This window comes from Dama dama, chromosome 3, assembly GCF_033118175.1.
Source record: "Dama dama isolate Ldn47 chromosome 3, ASM3311817v1, whole genome shotgun sequence".
NCBI lineage: Eukaryota > Metazoa > Chordata > Mammalia > Artiodactyla > Cervidae > Dama > Dama dama.
This window is the reverse complement of record NC_083683.1, coordinates 43642425-43661989: the sequence shown is the minus strand read 5'-3', so window position 1 is coordinate 43661989 and position 19565 is coordinate 43642425. Positions and strand designations below refer to the sequence as shown.

The following is a 19565-nucleotide window of genomic DNA, read 5'->3' as shown; positions in this document are numbered from 1 at the left end:
CACTTTGATACAATTATCTAAAATTATCATTACAGAATGATACAATGTTAAATGAGGAAATACACAATGGTGTCTGTGCTATGAACCCATAAAAATTAAGAACACCTAGAAGGCAAATTTAAAAAGTAGCATAGGAAGTGAATTGGTTTATTAAGGATTGTAGGTGGATTTTTTTTCCTATGTCTTTCTTTGTTTTTGTGCAATAAGTAAATACTTTTGCAAAAGCTGAGACTGAAGTCCCAGCTGCCAACAGCTAGAGCAAGATAAGTGCTGGGGAGCACCAATGAGCGACATCCCAGGGCTGGGAGGGGCTCTGTGGGCAGCCTCCATGCCTTCCTAACTGCTGGGCCATTGTTTAGTGGACAGTCTCCAGTAGACTCTATGTAAAAGAGAAAGTGAGCTTAAAATTTACAGTCACAGAGCTGGTTGCAGCACCCAGCTCTGCTTTCACAGACCTGTGATCTTAGGCAAGTCACCTCCTGTAGAACCTCAGAAACTTAAAAAAAATCAGAGAATCTATTCCTCACAAAGTCAATCCCATAAGACAAGTAAAAAAGCACAAAGAACTATAACATACTAAACAAACATAGATAGAGCCATTCTCGGATGCTGGCAGGTTGACCAATAGCCCCTCTTTGCCTGGACTTTCAGTGCTTAAACCAGGACAGTCCCAGTCAAGTCAGGATGCTTGCCACATTAGTCTGGCCAACTCAGGTCTGCACAGCCCTAGTCCTGATCCTAACCCCCTCAGGGAACTCTTGGTAAGAAAGATAAGCCAAGCCTCAGCCCCTGGGTCCAAGAGACACAGGAGAAAACCAGTAGGCAGAGGAAGAAAAGGGGACCCAGGGATTGGGATGGGTCAGAGTGAGAGAGTGGCCTGAAGGCAAGGATTCTGAGTCAGGTCGAGGCAGAGAAAGCAGGATAAGTGGAGAAAAGATGATGGGACCCAGGTAGGAAGCAGCAATGGTGTGGGGAAAATCCTTGAGTTGGACATCTCAAAACCTGGATTTCTGCCCGCTCCTGGTCCCATGACTTGGACACTTAGCTCCTTGAGCCTCAGTTTCCTAGTCTGCAAAAAAAGGATAATCACCCTAGCTTCACAGGGTGACTCTAGTGAATAACTGAGATCAAATATGGAAACTCCAGAGAGTCATACAAGTGGGTTCAGGCACCCCTGCCCCCTCACCTTCACATAGCCTTTCCTGAAGACTCTAGACCACTTGAGCCAACTTGTCACCTGCTACGACGCTTTTTGCATCACTCGCTTTCAACCCTTACTATGAAGAATGCCCATAATTAAACCTTTCATGTGTGTCTCTACCGCCAACTAAACAGGAAGCTCAGGTTTACATTTACTCCCATACTGAACATGTATACTTGGTCAGTTGTGATGAAATAGAAGAGGAACCCCCAGAAAGCAGAATTTAGAAAACCTCTTTGGTCCCTAGCTGTGACTAGCTGCCAGCATCCAGTGCCAACACCCCCGTCTAACTCCTGAGAGCTGGCTGATCCCTGGTGAGCTGCTATCACTCCCTTGAAGGGCTGGAGCAAGGAGAACTCAGCAAATATTACTATCTGAGCCTTTGGTGTAGGCTGAAAACTATTCTACTCCCTCAGCACAAAAGAAAACTGGCTTAAAGTGAAACAAGAGAGATTTTACTTGTCCAGAAGATTGACCTGGGGAAAATGGTAGACAGTGGATGAGGTTTCTATGACAAATTGCTGTCCCCACAGAAAAACCCTTCAATTGGTTGGACAGCACAGAGTAATGGTTTCTAAACATGCTACACACTGGAATCACCTCAGGAACTTCAAAAACCACTGATGCCTCTATCCACCCATAGGGACTGGTTCATTCATTTGGGGAGTAGTATAGGCTTTGGAATTTTTAAATTCCAGGTGGTTTAAATGGGCAGACAAATTTGGGAACCACTGACCTGGAGGAAGCAGAAGGATGATTGAGAATATTGAGATTCCATTCAGTCTGAAGACAAAAGAATAATAATCATAGCACTAATAGTCAACCTCTCACCAAGGGCTTTCAATGGACCAAGCACTGCACTGGTTCTGTAATGTGGATAATCTCATTAAATCTGTAAGTCAACATTATAAGGGAGGTATTCTTATTCTTACCCTCACTTTACAGATGGGGAAGAGGAGATTTGGAGAGATCAAGTATCTTATCTGAGAACTTACAGATGAAAGTGGTGGAATGGAGATTTAAACCCAGGCACCCCTACTCCAGAACCCACAGGTACTGCAGAAGAGGTGGGGTCTTTGGAGAGACAGGTTCCCCGCCTCCTCTCCATATCTCTTCTCATCTGCCATCAGTGCTGTCCTTAAAAGGAAAGTAGGAAGTCAGCTGAGGGCTCCAGCTGGCCCTGCCTGTCTCCCAGGTACTGAAACCCAGGGCTACCAAGAGGGTGAGGCCCAGGGCAGTTATCAACTACCCGATCACAGCCTCTGGAAGCAGTGGGAGGCAGAGTTTAAGAGAAGTTGCTGGTATGACTGGCTGAGGCAGCCCCTGCAAAACCCTCCCCATCTCACTCTGCATCTCCTAGGTCCAGAGGTGGATATTACAGGACAGCAAGGAAGAGGGGCAGGACATGAGGACAGAGGCAGGACCCCTTGGTCAGAGAAAGGAATAGAGGGAGAATTTCACTACCAGCCCCAACTTGGGGAGGAGGGGAGAGATAAAGTCCTAGTGTAGGTATGTGGGCCATTAATCTTGAAATCAGAGCCTTGGGGACCCTGAGCACCAGAGGGAGGCAGTAATGTGACAGGGATCAGGAAGAGCAGCCCCTAGGATGGATTTGAAATTCCTAACCTGGGCTTCCCACACCCTTAGACCAATATTCTTCCTGTGGAGTATCAGACCTAGACAGACGACAAAGACCATCAGCCCAGCATCTTAATTTTATGAGAAGGAAATAGGCACAAAAAAGAAAAGGATTTGGTCAAGGCTACAGGGGAAAGTTGTTGGGGCAGCCAGAATTAGAGCTTGAATAGCCTCCCTCCCAATCCAAAAAAGAACCAGAGGCCTAGGAGAAATTCCTGGCAGCCTCTTGGCTTCTGAAGCCTGGGAGAGATGGGACCCATGGGGAACTCGACCTCCAGTTTCCAACAGGCCCTAATGCAGGGGTGGGAAGATGGAGCTAGTCATGCAAGAACACCCATGTATTCTCCCGATTCTGGGTTAGAGTGACTGTTAGGGGCAACAGCTAAGGCCTCAATCTCCTCCTGAAGCCCCAAATCAGCCAGGACCCCACTTATGACATCCTTTTGACTAGAATGTCACCCTGCCCTGGAAACTAAGGATGAGTCTTTCATTCTCATAAAATCTAAGAAGTGTCCTTGGGCCAGTCGCCCTCACAAGGTCTCAGAGCAGCCCTGTATATTCTCTTGGCCAAGATCCAGAGATAATTTTGTTCCAGGCAAATTAACTCCTCCATCCAACATGTTGGAAGTCTCAACTATGTGTACGCCCATTTGTAAGGCTGGCAGCTCTCTCTTATCTCTGAGGCAGAGGAAGCACCTGTGCAGATGTGGGCCTGAAGGGAAATAATGCTGCTGGTTAGACGTGGATTAAATTCCAACAGAAACAGAAAGGCTCCTGCCATAAACAGGGGTTGTCTAGGCAGAGGATGCCATTACATGTCGGATCCGATTGAGAGACAAGAAAGACTCAAGGTCTCAGTGCTAGGTAGTGGTGGGGTGAGGACCAGAATCCCAAGTTCTTGGGGGAAATATGATGCTTGTGGGAAACTGCAAGTAGTTAGGATGGATCATACCCAGGCAGCCTGATTCCAAAGTCTGGGTCTTACCACTGTACTTGCAGTTTCATGAGGCAGTTTAGGGCGGCTTTGGCATTTGGCTGCTAGAGTTTGAATTATCTCCCTCTGGATAAGTTCATTTCTCTTTCTTGCCTCTGTTTCCTCATTTGTAAAGTGGAAAGAAGAATGCTGCATACCTCTCTGAAAATTAAATGAGTTAATTCTTTAAGAACGGTTACCAGAGTGCTAGCAAATAAGAAAGCATCTGTTTTCACAACTATTATGGTGCTACACAACATACACACATACCTATTAACCAAATTGTATTTTCCATCCATCTTACCTTAACAAATGGGAAAGTCATTGTGAGCAGGAACATATGTATCTGTGATATATTGTGGTTCTTTGTTTCGTCTTGTTTTTAAAAGACATTCAACTTTTTTTTTTTTTTTTTTTTTAGGCTACAGTGCACGACGTGTGGGATCTTAGTTCCCCAACCAGAAATCAAACCTGCACCCCTTGCACTAGAAGCGCTGAGCCTTAACCCCTGGATCACCTGGATCACGGGAGAAGTCCCTGTGATATACTGCTAAGCCTACAAAAGATACAGAAAAGCTTTTCTTTAATCATACACTTAAAGGAAAATGGCAAGTTTTTAATCTGTTTGAAACAAGTCAAAAGTATCTCTTCTGTCCTTGGGCTAAAGGTGTGTTACACTGCATCACTGCCTGGGGGGATGTGTAGCCAACAGTGGGTTTGCTTTTGAAAGGTGAGGCTACACCCCCTTGAAGCACAGGCTGCGATGGGCAGTTGCCAGGCTTCTGTCTGTCGGCATCAGACTAGTGCAGGTAAGCTTTTCACTTCAGAGCTAGAACATTCACTGTCAAAGCTGCAGTTGCATGTTTTGTTTTTTTAGGCAGTGAGCATTTGGCAGCTGTGCGTTTACTTAGCAAAGAGTTTCTGGGATCACCAGAAGGTGTGTCCTCTCTTTCTGTTTATCCGACATTCTTTGTCAGTCTCTTATGCTGATGAGGACCACACTTTAAAGAGAAGGTACTCAGACACACACTCACGTTTGTCTACCTGCATGTCCCTGGTTTGAGTCGAACCTCCCAGACCCTGCACTGAACCTGTGTTCTACACAAGTCCTCCTGGGTCTGCCTTGATTCTGTGCTGTACCTGGGGTAGGGGTCAGGGGTGACCTGTCACAGGGCCATCCAGGGTCTATGACAGTTCTCCTAACTTTATATTTGAAGGCCCCATGCTCAGATGGTAAAGAATTCGCCTTCAGTGCAGGAGACCTGGGTTCGATCCCTGGTTCAGGAAGATCACCTGGAGAACGGAATGGTAAACCACTCCAGTATTCTTGCCTGGAGAATTCCATGGACAGAGGAGACTGGCAGGCTACAATCCGTGGGGTCGCAAAGAGTTGAACATGGCTGAGAGACTGACACACTTTCACCACATCATAGCAAATGTGTTAAAATACATATACAATTTTGTGTTATAAAACACTCAAATTTTTACAATTGCTTTTGAAAATATACGACTATCAGCAACTAAGTGAATTATGATGAGCTGTAATGACTGGACAATTTCAGACATTTCTGGGATGATTCAAAAGCAAGGAAATCAAACCTACAACTTTTTTTCAAGTGTAATGAAACTTATGAATTGAAAATCTGATCAATGAAGAAAGTTGGTATATGTCATGCATAGTCTTCAGTGGATAAAAGGCCCAGCGCCCCCCCCCCCCCCTCAAAAACAGACCCAGCCCCTCCCGCCTGGGAACTGTCAGAACTCCCTGGTAGTGCCTGACTTCAAGCTCAGGCCAAGCTCTGTGTGGGAAAGAGACTGCGGTGAGCCACTGGCGGTGGATATCAGACCCAATGACCTTGGAATCCAGAAGGAAAAGTCTACCACTGTGTCTGAATCAATGCGGTTTATTGAAGATACAGAACAGAAAATTCATATATATCTTGGGGCCAAGAAAGGAAAACTACTGCTTGAGGGAAACTAAAACATCAGCAGGAGATTGGGGGGAGAGGGGGCGCCGGGGTAGGGGTGAGGGTAGCCGGGTGTGCACAGGGCTGGCTGGGACTTTCCCATAGGACAGTGGAACATGCGCTGGGGTGGAGACCCCTGCGGGACGGGGGCGGTGACAAAGCCCAGCCCCTGGGCACTGCCCCGCGGCTCGGCCTTATGGGAGTGGATGGTTTTTCCGCCAGATCACCCTTCCCAGGAAATTTTGGGCTGCGATGCCAGCCGCAGAAGCTACGTAGGGAAAAGGTCCCACCGGTATGTGAAAGGGCGTACAGAGCTAGAGTGTGCCGGCAGGTGAAGGGGGCTGGTGGGTCCGAGACAACGTTCAGAGTTTGTGCTGGGACCGCTGGCTCTGGGAGGAGCTTTGTGTGACCCGGACCGAGCTGCGACCGCCACCCCCGCTGACGGCGCAAGAGCCCCCGGAATTGGAGACGCCCCCGCGCACCGCTGAGCTCCCGCCGGAACTGCCGTCCAAGCCCAAGCCCCCGCGGCTGGCTCTGCTGCGCCGGCCTCCGCTGCCCAGAGCCCCGCTGGCCAGACCGCCGCTCCCCAGACTCCCGCTGCCCAGGCCTCCTCGACCCCCAGCTCCTCCTCCCAGGGCGCCGCTGCCGCCACTGCTGCTGCTGGTCGTGTTGTGAACCATCTCTGCAAAGAGCATTTGGGGTCAGCCAGCTTCTGGGAGGCCGGTCCAGCCCGCCCACCAGTCCCGCCAACAGTCCGGGAGCCAATCCCCTCCGCCCACCGGCTCTTCCCCTGGGTACCGCCCACTAAGGTTTTGCGGAGTCGGATGAGGGCCGGCCTCAAGACAGCCGGGCAGCGGAGGTTGGCTTCCCCCGCCGCCACCCTACAGGCTCTTCCCAGCCTGCAAATGGTGCATGCAGCCCACCAGCGCTGGCCCACAGTCTCACCCCCTTCCCCGCCGCCCCACCCTCGGTTTGAGAAACATTATCCCAAGGCATCCAGCCCCTTTCCGGAGAAGGAACCCGGTACTCACCGATGCTCACAGAACTCTGGCACTCCCCAGACATCCTGTTGGGGAAGACCAGACCTCGGTGTTAGCATCTGTGGAGCCTCCTTTCCTTAAATACACCTTGCTTAGGTCAACAACAGTGAAAGCCTTGGTCCCCCCAGCTCGTTCCTGACTGATGCTGACTGTAAGAAATAGGTGCTCAAAATACCATGACATGCATTCCTCCTCCTGTTGTGTAAAGTTGGGTTTAAATTGTTACCCTTTCCCACTTCAAGAGGATCAGAGCAGAGGGTCATTCATGTGTCTACCCATACTCTTCCTGCTCCTCAGGAGCCTATAGAGTAACTAATGTTTATGTCTGTACCTTTAAAGACCAGAGCCCTATAACCAAGTGCCAGCCTACAGAAACCCACTCTTTAGAAACCTACTATTAAGGCCTTAAATAATAAAGAAATAACCTAGAAATAGTGTTTATGCCTGTGACGGTGAAAGTCGCTCAGTCATGTCTGACTCTTTGTGATCCCATGGACTATACAGTCCATGGAATTCTCCAGGCCAGAATACTGGAGTGGGTAGCCTTTCCCTTCTCCAGGGGATCTTCCCAGCCCAGGGATGGAACCCAGGTCTCCCGCATTGCAGGCAGATTCTTTACCAGCTGAGCCACCAGGGAAGCCCAAGAATACTGGAGTGGGTAGTCTATCCATTCTCCAGGGGACCTTCCTGACCCAGGAATAGAACTGGGGCCTCCTGCATTGCAGGCGGATTCTTTACCAGCTGAGCTACCAGGGAAGCCCTTATGCCTATGAGTCCTCCTCTTTTCAGACATGTATTTTACAGCTAAAATATGAGACATGAAAGATGGGGAAATCTGTCCAAGATAAGTTTCTGTTGATGTCACTAGTGCATAGAAAGCACAGCTCTCCTGGAGGATTGGCAGCATCTCAAAGCCCTTAAAGGGGTGGAAGTGGTGGGTGGGGGCGGAATGGGCCTGCTGAGGGCTACCACCATCTCCAGCAGTGCACATGCGCATGCTCAGGCAGGAAAGCCATCAGACCTCTCAGCCTCCTGGAAACCAAAGGGATTCCAACTAACCTGCACTCCTCGCCCTCCAGGAGGGTCCGGTAGGTGGCGATCTCAATGTCAAGGGCTAGCTTGACATTCATCAGCTCCTGGTACTCCTTCAGCAGCCGGGCCAGGTCTTCCTTGGCCTGCTGCAGGGCAGCCTTGAGATCCTGAAGCTTGGCATTGGCATCCTTGAGGGCCACTTCCCCGCGCTGCTCTGCATCAGCGATGGATGTCTGCAGGTTGGCATTCTGGGTTGGGGAGGGACCGGAAGTCCAATTTAGGTTCAAGTGGATTCACTGAGAGCCTGCCTATGTGTTTGGCACTTACACATGGATTACCTCATGTTGAACAAATGAGGAAACTAAAACCCAAGAAGATGAAGCCTGGGCTTCAGTTGAAATCCTAGTGCCTCAAGGATTGGGATTAACACTATCTGGCCTTAAGGACCTAGGCCAGCTCAGGAGTCAGACTCTTCCTATACCTCTCTTCTCCTTAATGGTAAGAGTCTAAGCATCTCCTGAAAGCCCTCCTCCTCCAGGAAGTCTTCCTGAATTATCCAAAGAATTGTGTCTCTGCCCTAATCCAAGTCGATGTGAGCTACCTTGGCTATTCTCCCAATTTGGTCTTCACACAGGTTCTTTCCCCAACCTCCCTAATTATGTCTGAACTCAACATTTCTGGTCCACATCAGCCTCCAGTCTCTAGGCAGGCAGGATCTGGGTCCATAAGACATAGCCCAGAAGCACGCCCTGTCAATTTTAGCATTCAAGTGGTTGGGACATGAGTGCTGAGTCCTGAGTTTATGGTGCAGGCATTAGCCTGCAGTCTCAGGTGAGTGCTCCTTCTTCCTTCCCACCTGCTTCTTGACGCTCTCAATCTCAGCCCGCAGCCTCTGGATCATCCGGTTGAGCTCCATGATCTCACTCTTGGTGCTCTTCAGGTCTTCTCCATGCATGCCGGCTGTGGTCTGCAACTCACCCAACTGTACCCGAAAAGAGTCACACATTCAAAAGGCCAGCAGGGCCTACTACAGTCCCCTACTCCAACCCTTCTGTGTCACAAACAGGAAAACCAAAACAGAGTTAGGGCCTGTGCAAGGTCAGCCACTGGAGGAATCACGTGCTCTGTCCTCTGTGTCAGGGACACATCTTCCAGCACAGTTGCTGCTGGGATTTTTTTGAGCATTTACTTTGCCCCAGGCCATGTGCTTTACCTCATAAAACCTCACAGCTCCCTGGTGAGGAAGGCATTATTATCCCTACCTTATGAATGGGAAAACTGAGACGCAGATTGCTTAAATACCATTTCTAAACTCTCTGAGGTATCAAGTAAGAGGGCCGAAGCGTGAATGCAAACGTTTCAGAGGCTGGAGCCATCTCTTACCCAGCAGGCTATACTCCTGGGACAGAAAACTCAGAAGAGCCTGATGCTTAAAGGGCTAGCTTGGGCCCCTTTCAGATTTGGGGATGGGAGAAAGGTGTACAGAGTTCCCCTGTCCTCTAACTTTCCTCAGTCTCCCTTGCTCTCTCCCCACTTCCTTTCAGACTCTGGCTTCACACCCTCAGTGTGATCAGATCAGAAGCAAGCATCAATGTCCTGGGAGAGAATTCAGTCAGGGCCCAACTGGGTGCAAGCAAAATGGAAGTATCTCCAACAATAAAAGATATGCAGCCAGAGGGCTTTAGGTTAAGGATTTCTCCAGCTTGGCACTAGTGACATTTCAGACAGAGTAATTTTTTGTTTGGTGGGAGAATGGTGTCTCATGCATTGTAGAATGTTTAGCAGCATCTCTGGCCTCTACCCACCAGACTCCAGTAGCACCCCATCCCCACCCCTAGGTGTGACGTTCAAACCTGTCTTCACACATTGCCACGTGTCTCTGGGGGGAAAAGCCTACCTCCCCCCCTGGTTGAGAAGCACCAGGTTCGAGCAATGTCAGAGCTCTCTGATTAGGAAGGGAGATGTCTGGTAGCAAACCAGCCTAGTGGGAGGGAGATGAGCCACCACGCTGGAAATGCAGAGGAGAATGACTCTGGAACAGACTCGGCCCTCCTGGGGAGACGCGATGGTGTCACCCACCTTGGACTGGTACAGAGCCTCAGCCTCAGCCTTGCTCCTCTGGGCGATGGCCTCATACTGAGCACGGACCTCGGCAATGATGCTGTCCAGGTCTAGGAAGCGGTTGTTGTCCATGGACAGGACCACGGATGTGTCGCCCATGTCTGACTGCAGCTGGGACAGCTCCTGCAGGGCCAGGCAGACATGACCCCTCCTGAGCTCGCCAGGGGACGCAAGCCACCAGCTCAGGAGGGAGAGTTCTGGACCAACTGAGGGACAGGTGAGAAGGTGTCACTTCCATCAGAAGGATAAAGAGGTGAACCTTTTTCTCTAGGAGACAGGAGGCAGGTGGGTCATGAGGCTTGGGATGAGGGGCAGACTTACAGCATCATAGAGGGCCTTCAGGAAGTTGATCTCATCTGTCACACTGTCCACCTTGGCCTCCAGTTCCACTTTGGTCATGTAGGCAGCATCAATGTCCTGGGAGAGAATTCAGTCACATTCCCCTCTGACCTGTGGGCTTAGCCCAGTCCTGGGCACTGAGGGAAGGAGCAGGGCAAAGGGGTCACAGGGGCCTGCCCCCACGCCCCCCCGGAGCTCCCAGTCAGGGGAAATGAGATGCCCATCCGGGCACAGGCAGACCTGGCCTACCATTACCAAATAGGCTGCCTTTCAGGCTGGGCTGGAGGACCCTTCTCAGAAAACAGCCAAAGAGGCTGTGAGGGTAAAACGAAGAGCAAGGGCTGGGCTGGAGCCAGTACACTGAGACGGGGTGAGGAGAATTTGTGAGGAGGGTCTGGGGGAGAATCTACATCAGCAACATGCAAAGGTTCTCTCTTTTTTTTTTTTTCCAAAGGCTCTCTTTAAACTGCTCCTGGGAATACACTCCTGGGGAAGGGGGGAGGGATATATGTATTAATACATATTCCTTCTCTTCCTCCACTTTCTAATCACAACTGAAGATCGGATGGGATTCATAGACCCACAGGCCCATCAAGAGGGAGTCACATGGCAAAGTCTGATGGACCCTTTGGACCCTCCTCCCAGGAGGGGAGCCGCCAGGCCCTGAGGTGCCAGGCCCAGCCCGTCCCAGCTTGCTGGGGTGGAGGGGCTCCCTGGCTCCCTCCATGGCCCTCCCTCACCTACATGGCCTGAAGGAGACCCTCAAAATAAGAGGACTGGACTTTTTCTCTCCTCAACCTCACAGCACCCTATTCAGCGGGGCTCTGGGGTGGCAGGTGGGGGAAAGACCCTTCACCTTCTTCAAGACAACAAAGTCATTCTCTGCCGCAGTGCGCTTGTTGATCTCCTCTTCATATCTGTGAGGAAAGAAGCACTTTCTGGCCCATCTTCCCCAAGAGGTCACCGTGGCCTCAGAGCACTTCCCACAAGTAGCGCAGACTCAGGGCTTCTTGTCCTGTCCTTTAGCTCAAGGCCAATGCCCTTGCAGTGCACCACCTTCCAGGTTCAGGTAAGACCTGGTTTTTCTACAGGCTTCACTGAGGGTAGGGCCTGGAACCAGCTTGATGTGCAGCAAGTATGGTAGCCCCCCGGGCTCTTGGTAAGTACTTCCTGAATTCATGAAAACCAAGAATGGCACTACAAATGTGCCAGGTCTTATTCTGTGAATGACACATATTAACTCATTCAGGCCTCACTACAGTGAATAAATACTATCACTGTCTCCATTTGACAGATGAGAAGACTGAGGCACAGAGAAGCTAAGGAGTTAGTCCAAGATCACAGGGCTGAAAGTGGTGGAATAGATCTTGCCCAAGGCACTCGGATTCCAGAGACCATACTCTTGACTTTAAGCTGCCTCTCACTCAGAAGCCTATTGACAAGGGAAATACAGCCCATATTTGGATGCAAATTTGGAGATGACCTAGTCCAGGGAGGATGGAGGGTGTTGTCTGAGTCTACATGGTTTGCAAATGAACGTCAGAGTGTCTTGGAACATCCCCACCAAACTTACATGGATACACCCCTTCATTAAATTCTTAAAAGGGTTTCTGCCCCAAACAAACCATGAGCCATTATTTTAAAGACTGGGATCTTGAAAGTCAGAGAAGATGAGGGTAAATTCCACCCAATGTGAAGCCAGCTGGAACAGAGCTGGCCCCTCCCACCCTCCAATCCACCCTGCCCACCCCCTGCCCCAGAAACTGAGCAGCACACACCTCTTCTTGAAGTCCTCCACCATCCCCTCCATGCTCCTCAGCTCCTCATGCAGCTTGTCCTTCTCAACAAGCAGACCATCCAGAAAGGCCCTGAGGCTGCTGATGTAATTCTCGAAAAAAGGCTCCAGGTTGCGGTTGTTAGTGTTTGTGCCAGAGCCCTGCTCCTGCAGGAGGCTCCACTTGGTCTCCAGGACCTTGTTCTGCTGTTCCAGGAACCGCACCTGCCATCCAATAGGAAAAGGACATCAGGGAGCGGTCTGCAGCCAGCTCGTCTTGGATGACTTTCCTAGAAACAAAGTTCCCAGGGATCTCCCAGTCCCTCCCGTTGGCTTGCATTTTGCCTGCTACAAGAGTTCAGTACTAACCCCACGTGGACAGCAGCATCAGTGTCATACAACGGAGGTGGAGCCCTGCTGTGCAGATAAGGAAACTGAGGCCCAGAGTAACCAAGGGCACACTGCAAGCTAGTAACAAACCAAAACTGAGGTTTCTTGATACCCAGGCTGGATGATCTTCCCACTGTATCATTCATTCATTCATCCATTCATTCCTCAATCATTTAGTACTCAATAAATAACAGGAGATCTGAGAGCCTACAGCAGATGTAGTTTCCAGGAAGAGGTTTACAGTACATCTGAGTGCCCTGCACTAAGGTGAGAAATAGAGAAAACCATAGAGAAACGGCTCTTGGGCTGCCCTAGTCCTAGGAACAAGGGCCCAGATGCACCAAGGATGGGCCCTTGCTGCCGAGCCTGGTTAAATGTAGGGCTCAGTTGCATTTAAATTGAACCACTAGCTAAAGATGTCTCAAACTTTCCTTTGCTACAAAACATTTCTGTAGACAAGCTCAAAGCCAACTGTATAAACAGATGGACTAAATATCAATAAATTGACCATTCAACAAACATTTGCAGAGCACTAGGCATGTGCCACGCCTTATGCTGGCCACTCAGGACCCCAGGACCTGGGAATCCCCCTTCAAAGATGATGAGAGATCCTGCTGAGAAGGTCTTGGACAGTTCTCCACCTTCTGTGGAGAACAGTATTTTCACATAACTTTCTACCTCTCTGTGAATAATTTACCTGGACACCCAGGTGTCTGCCAGGAACTAGTGGGTCGCTAGGCTTTGAAGAGCTTTCCCTCTGCAAAGTCTGATATTCCAGTGTTAAGATCAACTTCATCTTCAGCTTTGGCCGAGCCTCTTATGTATGGTGAGGGGACCCCCAATGAGTCCCTACAAACCCTTTCTTTAAGACCTGATACTATCCCATGGTCACAAAGAGATCTCAACACCTCCTACTCAGCAGTACTGCTGAAACCCTCAGTTAGCAGCTGATCAAGCCTGAATACTCTCTAGTCACCACAACTATTGTCATAGTGTCCCCTGCATGGAGTAGTCAGAGCGCAGAAAGCCCGATAAAACCTCGCTTCAACCTCACCTACACACAGACACGTGTGTACAAAGGTCAGTGGCCTAACACTCACAGCTCTTCATGCTGAAGTCTTCCTATGAGCACCACCCAGGAGGAGGTACCCCTTACCCTTACTCCTCACACCCCCAAAAAACACTCTGCACCCTTCTCCTTAGACTGACAGTAGATTAATTCATCACTCAGGTAAATATCCAGCTTTCGCCGAGCTGGTCTCTCTTTCAAAGAGGAGCAATTCACAGTTTTCCTGAGATGGAGAAGGAGTTCTGTGTTTGGGTACAGAAGGCAACAGTGAGGGGACATTCATGATGGCAACATTCTCAGCAGGGCCAGAGGCACTTCACAGAGTTGCAGTGATGGGACTTAAAGGAAGAGTAGTAGCTCCATCCAGTAAGGGACCCGAGATCTTCTCATCATCTGCCACTCCCTTAAGCAGGCCCACCCCAGAGGGCTGGAGGTAGAGGATGAACCTGCAAGTCTTTCCTTGGTTGGAAAAGGCAAAGAGGAAGAAGAGGCCAACCTCATTAGGACAATCTTTCTCACTGTCCGGCTGTCCCGAGGTGGGCTCACCTTGTCGATGAAGGAGGCGAACTTGTTGTTGAGGGTCTTGATCTGCTCCCGCTCCTGAGTCTTTACTTGCCCGATCTGGGGGTCAATCTCCACATTGAGGGGCTGCAGAAGGCTCTGGTTGACAGTCACTTCCTGGATTCCCCCAGGGAAGCCACCAGGGCCAAAACCACCAGGGCCACCAAAGCCACCGGGTCCTCCAAAACCACCAGGTCCACCAAAGCCACCAGCTCCTCCAAACCCACCAGCCCCTCCTCCAAAGCCACCAGCTCTTCCTCCAAAGCCACCAGCTCCCCCTCCAAAGCCCCCAGCTCTTCCACCAAAGCCCCCACCCATCCCTCTTCCACCACCTCCAAAACCACTGCCTCCTAAATATCCCCCACTGGTGCTCCCAAACCCTCCAGCCCGGATGCTGCCTCCAGCCACGCTGATGGAGATCTTCTTGTTCCCCCCCAGGCTGTAGAGACTCCTGCTGCCGAAGCCTCCTCCCATCATGGCACAGGCGGCAGACCCACCGCCACCCCCGCCTGAGCGGAAGGCCAAGGAGGACTTGGAGGAGGTGACCCGGCTCTGGCCCGACACCACGGCTGAGTGCCCGCTGAAGCCCTGACGGCGGCTCCCGCTGGAAGACCTGCAGGACTGCTGGCTGTAGCTGGCCTGACGACTCATGGTGGACAGCAAGGTATTCCAAAAGGAGAGCGGACCAGAAGGTTGGCGGGAACTCGGAGACCTTCTGAAGCTCTGAGCCAGAGGTGGCGCTTATATAGGGCTGGGAGCTTGGCTGGCTGACGGTGCCAGCCAACTAATTGAGGTATTATCAGCTTTGGTTTGCCTGGCAGAAAGAGGTCAAGTCCAAAACTTGAAACACACCTTGGTAATCACCCCAAATTTCCAAATTGCTTTGTCTCCCCAGGGTTACTCATCTGAAGTAAGCTTCAGTTGGAAGAGGGGCCATCCTGCAGGGCTGGACACAGCCCTAATCCCCGAGAGACTTACCCTCCCATCCCAGGAGTGACAAGTCAGCGTTTCCATACCTCCTCTGTGTCCCCACGGCCACTCTGCCAGCCCATCAAGCCTCAGAAGTTTACAGGATGGGTGCAGAGCCTCAGTGAGGACCTGGGGGAAGAAGGGAGAAGAAGGGGGAGGGCTGGGAAGGAGAAGGAGGATGAGGAGGTGGAAAATGCAAGGGTGAGAGAAGCTATAGCATCCCTCTGGGGCTCTTGTCATCCAGACAGGAAAAGGTACACATCTGAACCAACAGGATGTGTTCTTGACTGTGTGGGCCTTGGATGGACAGCTGGTTGGGGAGTTGGGAAAATAGGGTGCGGGGGGCTCAGGCTGAGAAACAGAGGGATATACAGTGGACTGATAGGAAATACGGACCATAGCCAGGGCTTCCCCAGTGGCTCAGCGGTAGAGAATCTGCCTGCAGTACAGGAAACGCAGGAGACAGGGGTTTGATCCCTGGGTCTGGAAGATCCCCTAGAGGAGGCATGGCAATGCACTTCAGTATTCATACCTGGAGAACCCCATGGACAAAGGAGCCTGGTAGGCTACGGTCCACAGGATCACAAAGAGTTGGACACAACCAAAGCACCTAAGAACACACGCACACACAGACCATAGCCGAGGACTTTGAGGAAGGCAACGAAGAGGGAGGGGGGCCTGTGGGGAAAAGAAAGCTGGAGGAAGACTAATCCAGGAAGGAAGAGTGTGCAGACTACCTGGTCCAGGTCAGAGAGACCACCAACCTTTCCTATTCCCAGTTCACATTAGAGAAACGAATCCAGGATTTCTCATTTCTCCTCTCAGATCCCCTAAGATAGACCCTCTACACCACCTAGGAAGCTTGAGTGGCTCCCTGGGATAGCTATAAACAACATCCACCTGCAGCTAGGCAGGGTCCATTTAACTTGACTCAGACCATAGTCAAGTGAAGGCTCTTTCCATCATCAGTTTTCTAAAATATATTTTTATTTATCATCATGATGTATATGATAGAGCTAATTACTTCAAATCACATCATGATCTCATAGATTTTTCCCCAATATTCTTTCCATTGCTCTTTATTCCATATTAGAAACAATCAGGTATCTTTTGACTCAGTGTTCCAAGTTCTTGGGACATATCATCAGTATTTCCCACTATCCTATTGGGTTCTTGCCTCTTAATCTCTGACTCTTTTCCCAGGGCACATTGTTGACTAAAATCCATGAATTCTACAGAAAAATCACTTAATCTGCTAATTTCCCTTTTCTTATCACCTTCAAGTTTCTAAAAAAAAGGAGAATGATTGCTATTTGTAAGGTTGTTGAGAGGATGGTTATGAGAAAAGCAAACTGTCATATCACTTATCATGTGTGGTATGAATGTTTAATCACTATTACAACATGTACCTCCCATTGCCCTTCAGCAGCAAAGACCAGTCTTAGTTACTCCAAGGCTGAAAGCGGACCTCCAGGTGCTCCAGAAAATGTCTTTACATAAAGAGAAAGAGAAAGGAGACTTCTCTTCCCTCTTCAAATTTGGCCTCCTGTGTCCCCAGATACCTGTTCCTCCAGGAATCCCCCCTCATTTATCTCACCAAGCCCCTTTGTTCACCCCTCACCTTCTGGCTGCTCAGCATATGTGCTTTCAACCAAGAGTGCGGAGTAATTGCTCCCCTACAAGCTCACTGGGAATCGAGTCAGTTTATACCAGTGACCCATGAAATCTTAGTTCCAGGAACTCTGCTCCTATTTCCTTCAAGCACAAAAAGACCCTCAAGTCAAGTGGCCTCAGACAGGGTGGCAAGTGAAGGTTCTGTATGATCCAGGTCTCCTTGGATCACAGAATTCAGTGTCCTCAGACTACCAGATTTTCTACATACACGCGTACACACACAGGAGCAAAGGACAACATGTACAGTGCATTTACAGTAACCACACATACATGTGTGCATACTCACAAAACCACTCACATACACACAGACACACACTCTCAACACGGTTCCCTGCCCAGCTCTCTCTTCCGCATGAAGCCCTTGATTTCACAAATGGACATTCTAAACCTCATTGCCTGCTTCATTCCCTCATGGCCCTGATTCTTGCCCAAAGCATCTCACTAATCTGAGAAACCAAGAGACAGCAACTGGGTCCAAACAAAGGCGCAGGCTGAGAGTTAGGCAGCCCGGTCCTACCCTGACTCAGCTACCACCCGAGTCTTCTCTCTGCTGCTCAGCCACCTCTTCCAAACAAGGAGGGGGGCACACCTGAGCAAGGGGTTCATGCAGACCTACTGAAGCCCAGGGCTCAGAGCAGGACGGGGGCAGGAGGAAGGGGCAGCAGCGGGCAGTGCCCCAGCATCGTGGCCACCGCCATCTCAGCCCGCTGACATCCATGAAGGCTGGTCCACCTGGTGAGAGTGGGGAGGGTGGCCTGGTGACTGGGTTGGGAGACGGGGACTTTACAACACAGCACATACAGCCACTCTCATTGCCGACCAGTAAGGTTGATCCTGACTCCAAAATCCAAACAGTGTTTTGGATTCAAGTGTGGCTAATGCCCTCATCCAAAGAGACCCTGAGAATGAATGAGGAAATGTCCCACACTGTCTTCCTATCCCACCTGCCGTGGTGTTCAGTGCTATCACAAGGAAATTCTTCAGAACAATTAGCTGATTTCCACCCCTTGGCAGCTGCCAATGCCAGGGCTCAGTTTGAATATGCTGAGAAGTCAGTTTGCATTTTAAACATCGAGAACAAAGTCCAAAGAGCTTGAGGTGGAAGTCTGAAACTCTAATGAGGGCCCAGCCCAAATCTCTTATTCCTGACAAATCCCACTCTAATCCCCCACACCCACAGACTATAAAAGCCCAGCCACTCTCCTCTGACACCTCTTGGAGAGAGAAATGGTGTGGTACTGGCCAGGAGGTGCCACCACTGAAAGCAGCAGGTGGGGCTTTCTAGGAGGTGAGGGCACAGGGGTCCCGGGAGAGACACGGGGCCCTGCACCCCCTCCTCTCCGTGGTCATGGCTGTGCCTCCCAGGACAGCACCATGACCAAGACTGCCTCTGCTCTGGGGAAGCTGGGCCCTCACTGGGAGAACTAAGGAGGAGGACGAGGAATTGCTGCTGCCCACAGGCAGTCCCGGCTTCTCCGGGGACCAGTGCACTCAGATGTGGGTGCTCGGGGCTAAGGACAGGCTTGGCAACACAGCGCACAGCAGCTGGGCCAAGGACAGCAGGTGGGAAAGAGCCGCAGAGGGAGGAGATGGGGGTGCACCAAGATGGGGGACCCTGGGCCAGGAGGCCTGGCAGGAAGGGCGGGGTGGATGGTGTCCTGGGCAGAGCCGACCCTAAGGTCTGCAGTCAGAGGGCACGCTGCTCCACAAGGAACCATTCCTTGACACTGAGCTCTGAGCTGAGTCTCCCCAGGGAGGGGCCAGCCCTGTGGCATCTGGAGCTCAGGAAAAAATGGTCTAGGGCCCAGCAGCTGCAGTCTTAAACTTAGCTCAGTCCTAAAGGAGAGGGCCCTGAGGGACAAGATAGTTTCCTCACAGTGCCCAGACTCTCCCACCCAGGAGTCTGTCAGAGCAATACCACAGGAGGTCCCCCCAGCCAGAAGCAGGAGGCCTGAGCCCCAGGCTCCAGACCCTTCTGGGCCTCCAGTTAGCCAGTCATAAATAGAGCTGATACACCTCTGCTCTCCCCGATTGAGCAGAGAGGATGGGAGGTGAGTTAAGAATAGTAAAGGGCTTTATAAACTGAAGAGCAGGAGTCCTGTGTTGACTCGGGGAGTTCTAATAGCAGAAAAGCAAGTCATGGATGCTGGCCTCCATAATTAACACTCTACAGACTTCTCCCCACTTGACTCTCATTGCAATCCTATAGGGAAGATTTGTAGCTCCATTTTACAGATGAGGAAAACTGGGGCCTGGAAATTAAGTAACTTGTTCAAGACCACAAGTGCAAAGCCAGACCTCCAACTCAGTTCTGTCCCAATCTGGAGGCCATGCCTGTGGCCCCACAGGGCATTCTGCGTCTGTTCCTGCCCGGAGCTCAGTGCATGGAGCAAGCCCTGACTCTGAACAGTTGATGGGATTTGATCACATTTTGGAAATGGCAGGTAAAACCAGAGCATGGAATGGGGAGAAGGGTCACAAAGACCACCACACACTTGTCCAGGGATGGTCCCCAGGAGGGCGCTTTGCATTAGTTCCCCCGCAGAGGTGAGTTTGTGCTGAATTATCCCCCTCCTTCCTGGTCAGGCCCATGGACTGGATTTTTCAAACTGGTGGACCCCAGTCTGGAGCCATGGACCACTGAGACACTAAGCAGTTCCCAGCTGATGACCGTTGCCTCTCTCAGCCCCTGAATGAGGCCCTAGTGTGAACCCGCCCCCCTCACCCATGCCCAGCCACCACTTCCCACCCACTCTCCCTCTGTCCTAGGGATCATGAAGAGTCCTCAGACTCAAAGCCCCCTCCCCCTTCCCTTTA

The 19565-nt window shown here is 50.7% G+C and overlaps 1 protein-coding gene across 1 annotated transcript; it reads right to left on the bottom strand.

Annotated features, from left to right (window-relative positions):
• Window positions 1–6141: 6141 nt before the first annotated feature.
• On the bottom strand, window positions 6142–14756 carry LOC133041649 (keratin, type II cytoskeletal 3-like). Its single transcript, XM_061122537.1, has 10 exons — window positions 14477–14756; window positions 14091–14341; window positions 12090–12310; window positions 11168–11228; window positions 10294–10389; window positions 9931–10095; window positions 8708–8833; window positions 7879–8099; window positions 6811–6845; window positions 6142–6461 (listed from the first exon to the last, which is right to left on the bottom strand). The coding sequence occupies exons 1-10, from the start codon at window positions 14754–14756 to the stop codon at window positions 6142–6144; spliced, it is 1776 nt and encodes a 591-aa protein (XP_060978520.1).
• Between the last annotated feature and the right edge of the window lie 4809 nt (window positions 14757–19565).

Bases quoted from the DNA above. Each gene is read 5' to 3' on its own strand.
- LOC133041649 (XM_061122537.1), bottom strand. From the start codon at position 14,756: ATGAGTCGTCAGGCCAGCTACAGCCAGCAGTCCTGCAGGTCTTCCAGC. The intron at 12,311-14,090 runs GTGAGCCCACCT...ATTGGATGGCAG, and splicing joins TCGCCTCCTTCATCGACAAG to GTGCGGTTCCTGGAACAGCA. The intron at 8,834-9,930 runs GTGGGTGACACC...TTTCGGGTACAG, and splicing joins AGGCTCTGTACCAGTCCAAG to TTGGGTGAGTTGCAGACCAC.